Source organism: Nansenia antarctica (assembly GCF_963989245.1).
Source record: "Nansenia antarctica genome assembly, chromosome: 12".
NCBI lineage: Eukaryota > Metazoa > Chordata > Actinopteri > Argentiniformes > Microstomatidae > Nansenia > Nansenia antarctica.
In genome coordinates this window covers 24,232,042-24,243,258 of record NC_137682.1, presented here as the reverse complement: position 1 = coordinate 24,243,258, position 11,217 = coordinate 24,232,042, and the positions used below count along the sequence as shown (strand labels likewise).

Sequence of the window (11,217 nt, the reverse complement as noted above, 5' to 3'; positions counted from 1 at the left end):
GGGTTCTAGATGGTCCTACTGGGTTCTAGATGGTTCTAGATGGTCCTACTGGGTTCTAGATGGTCCTACTGGGTTCTAGATGGTCCTACTGGGTTCTAGATGGTTCTACTGGGTTCTAGGTGGTTCTACTGGGTTCTAGATGGTTCTAGATGGTTCTACTGGGTTCTAGATGGTCCTACGGGGTTCTAGGTGGTTCTAGAAGGTCCTACGGGGTTCTAGATGGTCCTACAGGGTTATAGATGGTTCTAGAAGGTCCTACTGGGTTCTAGATGGTTCTAGAAAGTCCTACTGGGTTGTAGATGGTTCTAGATGGTCCTACTGGGTTCTAGATGGTCCTACTGGGTTCTAGATGGTCCTACTGGGTTCTAGATGGTTCTACTGGGTTCTAGGTGGTTCTACTGGGTTCTAGATGGTTCTAGATGGTTCTACTGGGTTCTAGATGGTCCTACTGGGTTCTAGATGGTCCTACTGGGTTCTAGATGGTTCTACTGGGTTCTAGGTGGTTCTACTGGGTTCTAGATGGTTCTAGATGGTTCTACTTACCAGCGCGGTGAGCTTGTCTTTGAAGTAGGGCTTCAGGAAGTTTCCCAGGAAAAGCCTCAGAGGGTTGTAGCCCGGCAGCAGCGCCTGGGAGGATCCAGAACCTCCAGACAACTGGGCTTCAGTCTCAGCCTGGGGGGGAGGAGGAGGGGGGGGGAGGGGAGGAGGGGGGGTTAACTAGCTGCTGTCTGTCTGGGGGGAGGAGGGGGGGTTAACTAGCTGCTGTCTGCCTGGGGGGAGGAGGGGGGGGGGGGTAACTAGCTGCTGTCTGTCTGGGGGGAGGAGGGGGGGAGGGGGGGTTAACTAGCTGCTGTCTGTCTGGGGGGAGGGGAGGAGGGGGGGTTAACTAGCTGCTGTCTGTCTGGGGGAAGGAGGAGGGGGGGAGGGTTAACTAGCTGCTGTCTGTCTGGGGGGAGGAGGGGGGGAGGGGGGGTTAACTAGCTGCTGTCTGTCTGGGGGGAGGGGAGGAGGGGGGGTTAACTAGCTGCTGTCTGTCTGGGGGAAGGAGGAGGTGGGGGGAGGTTAACTAGCTGCTGTCTGTCTGGGGGAAGGAGGAGGTGGGGGGAGGGGGGGTTAACTAGCTGCTGTCTGCCTGGGGGGAGGAGGGGGTAACTAACTGCTGTCTGCCTGGGGGGAAGGAGGAGGGGGGGGAGGGGGGGGGGTTAACTAGCTGCTGTCTGGGGGGAGGAGGAGGGGGGGAGGGGGGGTTAACTACCTGCTGTTTGTTTGGGGGGGAGGAGGAGGGGGGGAGGGGGGGTTAACTACCTGCTGTCTGTCTGGGGGGGAGGAGGAGGGGGGGAGGGGGGGTTAACTACCTGCTGTCTGGGGGGAGAGGGAGGGAGCTAGCTAAGCTAAGCTAGCCTTGAGCCTGGGGGGAGAGGGAGGGAGCTAGCTAAGCTAAGCTAACCTTGAGCCTGGGGGGAGAGGGAGGGAGCTAGCTAAGCTAAGCTAGCCTTGAGCCTAGGGGGAGAGGGAGGGAGCTAGCTAAGCTAAGCTAACCTTGAGCCTGGGGAGAGAGGGAGGGAGCTAGCTAAGCTAAGCTAGCCTTGAGCCTGGGGGGAGAGGGAGGGAGCTAGCTAAGCTAAGCTAACCTTGAGCCTGGGGGGAGAGGGAGGGAGCTAGCTAAGCTAAGCTAGCCTGTCCTGACCTGCTGCTGCTGGTTCTCCTCCAGGAGTCTGAGCAGCTCGTCCAGCTTCTCCTGCAGAACCTCCTGGTAGACCAGGTTCACCTGCAGACACGCCTCAGCCGTCTGGGGCAGGACCAGCTCTGCCCCGCTGTCCTCCTCACTCTGGACACACACGCACACGCACATAGACACGCACACGCACACAGACACGCACACACAGACACACACACGCACACGCACACACGCACGCACACAGACACGCACACACACACACACACACACGCACACGCGCACACACACACACACAGACACGCACACACACACAGACACAGACACAGACACACACACACACACACGGTAACATGTGATAGTTTAACATGTGATAGTCTAACATGTGGTAGTTTAACATGTGATAGTTTAACATGTGATAGTTTAACATGTGATAGTTTAATTCTAACATGTGGTAGTTTAACATGTGATAGTTTAACATGTGATAGTTTAACATGTGGTAGTTTAACATGTGGTAGTTTAACTCTAACATGTGGTAGTTTAACATGTGATAGTTTAACATGTGGTAGTTTAACTCTAACATGTGATAGTTTAACATGTGATAGTTTAACATGTGATAGTTTAACATGTGGTAGTTTAACATGTGGTAGTTTAACATGTGATAGTTTAACATGTGATAGTCTAACATGTGATAGTTTAACATGTGATAGTTTAACATGTGATAGTTTAACTCTAACATGTGGTAGTTTAACATGTGATAGTTTAACATGTGGTAGTTTAACATGTGGTAGTTTAACTCTAACATGTGATAGTTTAACATGTGATAGTTTAACATGTGATAGTTTAACATGTGGTAGTTTAACATGTGGTAGTTTAACATGTGATAGTTTAACATGTGATAGTCTAACATGTGATAGTTTAACATGTGATAGTTTAACTATAACATGTGGTAGTTTAACATGTGGTAGTTTAACATGTGATAGTTTAACATGTGATAGTTTAACATGTGGTAGTTTAACATGTGATAGTTTAACATGTGATAGTTTAACTCTAACATGTGGTAGTTTAACTTGTGATAGTTTAACATGTGGTAGTTTAACATGTGATAGTTTAACATGTGGTAGTTTAACTCTAACATGTGGTAGTTTAACATGTGGTAGTTTAACATGTGATAGTTTAACATGTGATAGTTTAACATGTGGTAGTTTAACATGTGGTAGTTTAACTCTAACATGTGGTAGTTTAACATGTGGTAGTTTAACATGTGATAGTTTAACATGTGATAGTTTAACATGTGGTAGTTTAACATGTGGTAGTTTAACTCTAACATGTGGTAGTTTAACATGTGGTAGTTTAACATGTGATAGTTTAACATGTGATAGTTTAACATGTGGTAGTTTAACATGTGATAGTTTAACATGTGATAGTTTAACATGTGATAGTTTAACATGTGGTAGTTTAACTCTAACATGTGGTAGTTTAACTCTAACATGTGGTAGTTTAACATGTGGTAGTTTAACATGTGATAGTTTAACATGTGGTAGTTTAACATGTGATAGTTTAACTCTAACATGTGGTAGTTTAACATGTGATAGTTTAACTCTAACATGTGGTAGTTTAACATGTGATAGTTTAACTCTAACATGTGGTAGTTTAACATGTGGTAGTTTAACATGTGGTAGTTTAACTCGTGATAGTTTAACATGTGGTAGTTTAACATGTGATAGTTTAACTCTAACATGTGGTAGTTTAACATGTGATAGTCTAACATGTGGTAGTTTAACTCTAACATGTGGTAGTTTAACATGTGATAGTTTAACATGTGGTAGTTTAACATGTGATAGTCTAACATGTGGTAGTTTAACATGTGATAGTTTAACTCTAACATGTGATAGTTTAACATGTGATAGTCTAACATGTGGTAGTTTAACTCTAACATGTGGTAGTTTAACATGTGATAGTTTAACATGTGATAGTTTAACATGTGGTAGTTTAACTCTAACATGTGGTAGTTTAACATGTGATAGTTTAACATGTGATAGTCTAACATGTGGTAGTTTAACATGTGATAGTTTAACATGTGAAAGTTTAACATGTGGTAGTTTAACTCTAACATGTGGTAGTTTAACATGTGATAGTCTAACATGTGATAGTTTAACATGTGGTAGTTTAACTCTAACATGTGGTAGTTTAACATGTGATAGTTTAACATGTGATAGTTTAACATGTGGTAGTTTAACATGTGATAGTTTAACATGTGATAGTCTAACATGTGATAGTTTAACATGTGATAGTTTAACATGTGGTAGTTTAACATGTGATAGTTTAACTCTAACATGTGGTAGTTTAACATGTGATAGTCTAACATGTGGTAGTTTAACTCTAACATGTGGTAGTTTAACATGTGATAGTTTAACATGTGGTAGTTTAACATGTGATAGTCTAACATGTGGTAGTTTAACTCTAACATGTGGTAGTTTAACATGTGATAGTTTAACATGTGATAGTTTAACATGTGGTAGTTTAACTCTAACATGTGGTAGTTTAACATGTGATAGTTTAACATGTGATAGTCTAACATGTGGTAGTTTAACATGTGATAGTTTAACATGTGAAAGTTTAACATGTGGTAGTTTAACTCTAACATGTGGTAGTTTAACATGTGATAGTCTAACATGTGATAGTTTAACATGTGGTAGTTTAACTCTAACATGTGGTAGTTTAACATGTGATAGTTTAACATGTGATAGTTTAACATGTGGTAGTTTAACATGTGATAGTTTAACATGTGATAGTCTAACATGTGATAGTTTAACATGTGATAGTTTAACATGTGATAGTTTAACTCTAACATGTGGTAGTTTAACATGTGATAGTTTAACATGTGATAGTTTAACTCTAACATGTGGTAGTTTAACATGTGATAGTTTAACATGTGATAGTTTAACTCTAACATGTGATAGTTTAACATGTGATAGTTTAACTCTAACATGTGATAGTTTAACATGTGATAGTTTAACATGTGATAGTCTAACATGTGGTAGTTTAACATGTGATAGTTTAACTCTAACATGTGATAGTTTAACATGTGATAGTTTAACTCTAACATGTGATAGTTTAACATGTGATAGTTTAACTCTAACATGTGATAGTTTAACATGTGATAGTTTAACATGTGATAGTTTAACATGTGGTAGTTTAACATGCGGTAGTTTAACATGTGGTAGTTTAACATGTGGTAGTTTAACATGTGATAGTCTAACATGTGATAGTTTAACTTTAACATGTGGTAGTTTAACATGTGATTGTTTAACATGAGGTAGTTTAACATGTGATTGTTTAACATGTGGTAGTTTAACATGTGATAGTTTAACATGTGATAGTTTAACATGTGATAGTTTAACATGTGATAGTCTAACATGTGATAGTTTAACATGTGATAGTCTAACATGTGATAGTCTAACATGTGATAGTCTAACATGTGATAGTTTAACATGTGGTAGTTTAACATGTGGTAGTTTAACATGTGATAGTTTAACATGTGATAGTCTAACATGTGATAGTTTAACATGTGATAGTCTAACATGTGGTAGTTTAACATGTGATAGTTTAACATGTGATAGTTTAACTCTAACATGTGATAGTTTAACATGTGATAGTTTAACTCTAACATGTGATAGTTTAACATGTGATAGTCTAACATGTGGTAGTTTAACATGTGGTAGTTTAACATGTGATAGTTTAACATGTGATAGTTTAACATGTGATAGTCTAACATGTGGTAGTTTAACATGTGATAGTTTAACATGTGATAGTCTAACATGTGGTAGTTTAACATGTGGTAGTTTAACATGTGATAGTTTAACATGTGATAGTTTAACATGTGATAGTTTAACATGTGGTAGTTTAACATGTGGTAGTTTAACGCTAACATGTGATAGTTTAACATGTGGTAGTTTAACATGTGGTAGTTTAACATGTGGTAGTTTAACTCTAACATGTGATAGTTTAACATGTGATAGTCTAACATGTGGTAGTTTAACATGTGATAGTCTAACATGTGGTAGTTTAACATGTGGTAGTTTAACATGTGATAGTTTAACATGTGGTAGTTTAACATGTGATAGTTTAACTCTAACATGTGGTAGTTTAACATGTGATAGTTTAACATGTGGTAGTTTAACATGTGGTAGTTTAACATGTGGTAGTTTAACTCTAACATGTGGTAGTTTAACATGTGATAGTCTAACATGTGGTAGTTTAACATGTGATAGTCTAACATGTGGTAGTTTAACTCTAACATGTGGTAGTTTAACTCTAACATGTGGTAGTTTAACATGTGATAGTTTAACATGTGGTAGTTTAACTCTAACATGTGGTAGTTTAACATGTGATAGTTTAACATGTGGTAGTTTAACTCTAACATGTGGTAGTTTAACATGTGATAGTTTAACATGTGATAGTTTAACATGTGATAGTTTAACATGTGGTAGTTTAACTCTAACATGTGGTAGTTTAACATGTGGTAGTTTAACATGTGGTAGTTTAACTCTAACATGTGGTAGTTTAACATGTGGTAGTTGAACATGTGATAGTTTAACATGTGGTAGTTTAACTCTAACATGTGGTAGTTTAACTCTAACATGTGGTAGTTTAACTCTAACATGTGATAGTTTAACTCTAACATGTGATACTCACCGTCTCTGATGCACTTCCTGGTCCATCCTCATCTGTAACACATGAAAGGGTGAAGTTAAACTGGAAGGTTGAGGTTAGGTTAGGGTCAGGGGTAGGTTAGGGTCAGGGGTAGGTTAGGGTCAGGGATAGGTTAGGGTTAGGGCTAGGTTAGGGGTCAGGTTAGGGTCGGGGGTCAAGTTAGGGTCAGGGCTAGGTTAGGGTTAGGGCTAGGTTAGGGTCAGGGGTCAGGTTAGGGTCGGGGGTCAAGTTAGGGCTAGGGTTAGGGTTAGGGGTCAGGTTAGGGTCCGGGCTAGGCTAGGGTTAGGGGTCAGGTTAGGGTCAGGGCTAGGTTAGGGTCAGGGCTAGGTTAGGGTCAGGGGTCAGGTACCTAACAGGGCGTCTGGGCCGAGCGTTCGCTCCAGCTCCTCGATCTCCCGCTGGAGCCTCTGACGCTCCGCCTCCAGCCCCGGGTCACCAGGCGCCTGCAGGGTCATATAAGATAACACACATTAACTACATCAGGTAACTCAGTCACTCTGTAATAGGTCAGGGCTAGGGTCAGGGGTCAGGGCTAGGGTCAGGGGTCAGGGCTCTTACCAAGTCCTCTTCAGGCCCATCGGAGTCGTCATCATCATCTTCATCATCGTCATCATCATCTGACAACAGAAACGAAACGCAGAGTTACTAAAGCAGAGGAGACACCTGTCTCACCCTCACCTGTCTAACCCTCACCCTCACCTGAGGAGCTGTCTCACCCTCACCTGAGGAGCTGTCTCACCCTCACCTGAGGAGCTGTCTCACCCTCACCTGTCTAACCCTCACCCGAGGAGCTGTCTCACCCTCACCAGAGGACCTGTCTCACCCTCACCAGAGGACCTGTCTCACCCTCACCCGAGGAGCTGTCTCACCCTCACCAGAGGACCTGTCTCACCCTCACCTGAGGAGCTGTCTCACACCTGTCTAACCCTCACCCGAGGAGCTGTCTCACCCTCACCAGAGGACCTGCCTCACCCTCACCCGAGGAGCTGTCTCACCCTCACCAGAGGACCTGTCTCACCCTCACCAGAGGACCTGTCTCACCCTCACCAGAGGACCTGTCTCACCCTCACCCGAGGAGCTGTCTCACCCTCACCCGAGGAGCTGTCTCACCCTCACCAGATGACCTGTCTCACCCTCACCAGAGGACCTGTCTCACCCTCACCAGAGGACCTGTCTCACCCTCACCTGAGGAGCTGTCTCACCCTCACCCGAGGAGCTGTCTCACCCTCACCTGTCTCACCCTCACCTGAGGAGCTGTCTCACCCTCACCTGTCTCACCCTCACCAGAGGACCTGTCTCACCCTCACCTGAGGACCTGTCTCACCCTCACCTGAGGAGCTGTCTCACCCTCACCTGAGGAGCTGTCTCACCCTCACCTGTCTAACCCTCACCCTCACCAGAGGAGCTGTCTCACCCTCACCTGAGGAGCTGCCTGGAGGAGACAGCAGGTGAGCGTGTCCCTCTGCCCCGACGCTGCGCTCCAGCTCCAAGATCTGACATTGGATCTTCTCCCTCTGCGCGCGCAACTCCTCCTCCTCCATCGCGTTCCTCTCCTCTCCTCACCTCTCCTCTCCCCTCCTCTCCTCTCCTCTCCTCTCCTCTCCTCGCAGCAGCTTCCCAGTAGGCAGGGTTACCCAGGGTTAGGGTTGAATACAGCCGTTGAACGAAGCCAGCTCCTCACCAGTACAGTGTTTCCTCTACATGCATTTATTGGTGGCGGGCCGCCACGATGGAATTTCCTCCGCCACGAATTGATTCAGTCCACAAAAAAAAAAAAAAAAAAAAAGTTCTCAAAAAAAAAAAAAAAATAATTGTTTTAGCTGATTCAAATATATCTGATCCTAGATCAGCGCTATAATCGATGTTGACTAAAAGTGCACCTAAATCCACGCCCATCTCTCTCTAACCGCTGATCCAAAATCAGATTAATGACATTCAGTTGACGACGTGACACAAGGGCTCCTGATTGGTCTAAATGTGAACTGTGGTATTATTGTTATTGTGTACAGGCCACCGTAGTGACATCCGGGGGGTATTCCATCAACATCGCTAAAAGGAAAATCCAGGTTTAGTCTGATAAATCTCGCGAGAGTTCTTACAAATATCCAGGCATATTCTGATAGGTCTCGCGAGAGTTATCAAAAATAAGCCAGGATTTTCCTTTAGCGACGTTGATGGAATACCCCCCAGGTCAGGTGGGCAGGTTACGACGAGACAACAAGAGACCGGTATTGTAGAGCTTACAGAGCGAGTTAAAATAAAGACACTTACATTGAAATACAGAAGGACTCACGTGTATGTTTAATAGAATAACACGACATGGTGTCAGAAGTCCTGTAAGTGAGTGTTAAGAGTTAGATCGGCCGACAAGTGTCATTTGAGCTCGTGACGGTGAGAAGGGAGAAGAAAAGATGGATGCTAATGCTAACGCGGGAGCAGCTGCAGTCCAGAGAACGGCGCCAGTTTCAAGTGCTACGTTAGCAGACATTAGCAAGTAAAAAAACGATTCTTATGTGCCGTCACTTTAGCAACGACACAGTATTGTCAAGGGGAAAAGAAGGGGAGACGATTTTTTTATTGACAACGGAATTACATGCTGGAAAAACATGCAGCTAAAATTCAGGGAACATTTGGACAATAAGAGACACACGGGAGAAGTACGGGAAAACAGGGCTCATGTGGGTCTCATCAAAGGTAAGAGTTTGTTTTCTTTAACTCAGCTGATACTCAGCTGTTTACCGAATGCTCCATCTGACTGTGATTTTACTTCTGTAATGTGGTGGGTTGACATAATTCACGCACGGAACTATAGGTTGAGACTATTGTTCCGTCCGTAGTACCCAAGTTGTTTAGACTGTTCTATTTACTGCTTGAGTGTGTTGTTGACAATCGTTCATGTCCTTCATTAAACGTTTAGCTTTGTCATTTGATACGCCGCCTACGACTACCATCTCTCTGCACTACAGTAAACAGTTAATCAGTAACGTTAGCTGCTTTTGTGCTCATGTAGGCCTACTTCGTATTATATTATAGCTGATGATCTTTGTGTGTGTATGTGACTGTCAGTCACAAGTTTATATTCTGTATATTCATATTTATTTTTTTTTGGCCATCCTCTAGTTTTGGCTGTGATAAAAAAAAAAAAAAAAAAAAAAAACTTGTTTTGAGCGCGCGTGCGCGTTTCATGCGCGTGCACGCGAAAAAAATCGTGCGCGCTGCGCGCGCGGTCACGGCCACCCGCCACCATTGTAAAAATTCCTGGAGGAAACACTGCAGTACAACAAAGTAATGATCATATTAAAAACAATAACATCCGGGAGGGTTAGGTTAGTTAGAGTTAGGTTAGAAGCTATCTGACCAAGTCCGTCAACCACACAGGCGCTGTTTACGATGTTGTGGAGAACATCAACATTACATACAAGCATGGCGACCTACCCTAACCCTAACCTGTCTAACCCTAACCTGTCTAACCCTAACCTGTCTAACCCTAACCCTAACCTGTCTAACCCTAACCTGTCTAACCCTAACCTGTCTAACCCTAACCTGTCTAACCCTAACCCTAACCTGTCTAACCCTAACCTGTCTAACCCTAACCTGTCTAACACTAACCTGTCTAACACTAACCTGTCTAACCCTAACCTGTCTAACCCTAACCTGTCTAACCCTAACCTGTCTAACCCTAACCTGTCTAACCCTAACCTGTCTAACACTAACCTGTCTAACCCTAACCTGTCTAACCCTAACCTGTCTAACCCTAACCTGTCTAACACTAACCTGTCTAACCCTAACCTGTCTAACACTAACCTGTCTAACCCTAACCTGTCTAACACTAACCTGTCTAACACTAACCTGTCTAACCCTAACCTGTCTAACCCTAACCTGTCTAACCCTAACCTGTCTAACCCTAACCTGTCTAACACTAACCTGTCTAACCCTAACCTGTCTAACCCTAACCTATCTAACACTAACCTGTCTAACACTAACCTGTCTAACACTAACCTGTCTAACCCTAACCTGTCTAACACTAACCTGTCTAACCCTAACCTGTCTAACACTAACCTGTCTAACCCTAACCTGTCTAACACTAACCTGTCTAACCCTAACCTGTCTAACACTAACCTGTCTAACCCTAACCTGTCTAACACTAACCTGTCTAACACTAACCTGTCTAACACTAACCTGTCTAACACTAACCTACATCCCACATACAACGACATTTGGGAGGGGGGGCTCCCCTGGTGCTAGGAAAAAATACTAAAAACAAGAAGGGAAAAGAGCTGGTTTACATAAATAAAGGTTATGTACACTATCCACTATACTATACTATACAAATAAAACACTGTGCTGTACTCTATGCTATCTGCTATACCTATTCTGACATTTCCTATCTCTGAACCTTATGTGCACGAGGGTTGTCATATTGCACATTCATTTAAAGTGTCGCAGTTTGCAGGTTTGAAATGTTCACAGTTGTGTTTCAGTATTGCACTTGATTACAATCTAGTAGCTGCCATCAACTTGTCTAGATTGTCCAGGGCCTAGAACCTAGGTCTTTGCTGTGTTCTAGAACCTAGGTCTTTGCTGTGTTCTAGAACCTAGGTCTTTGCTGTGTTCTAGAACCTAGGTCTTTGCTGTGTTCTAGAATCTAGGTCTTTGGGATATGGTTCGCTAGCAACAGCTCAGTGTCCACCTGCTCACGTGTCTGCTGAGCTAGCTAGCAGCTCGTATGGTAATTTAAGTAAAATTTGTCTGTGAAACCGGCCCAATGGAATGTAAAAACTTTGACGCTCAATATCTCTGAACTACCCTAAACGGAGATAGAACCT

General features: G+C 43.2%; 1 protein-coding gene across 1 annotated transcript in view; it reads right to left on the bottom strand.

The window, feature by feature from the left end:
* LOC308169021 (snRNA-activating protein complex subunit 4-like) overlaps window positions 1–7,932 on the bottom strand; it is a gene marked incomplete at both ends in the record, with an annotated part of 21,816 nt that extends 13,884 nt beyond the window's left edge. The window contains 6 exons of the mRNA XM_080543657.1: window positions 544–672; window positions 1,688–1,828; window positions 6,374–6,405; window positions 6,741–6,834; window positions 6,950–7,008; window positions 7,812–7,932. Coding sequence (XP_080399783.1) covers window positions 544–672; window positions 1,688–1,828; window positions 6,374–6,405; window positions 6,741–6,834; window positions 6,950–7,008; window positions 7,812–7,932 — 576 coding nt within the window. The remainder of the gene's footprint in view (window positions 1–543; window positions 673–1,687; window positions 1,829–6,373; window positions 6,406–6,740; window positions 6,835–6,949; window positions 7,009–7,811) is intronic.
* Window positions 7,933–11,217: the final 3,285 nt, after the last annotated feature.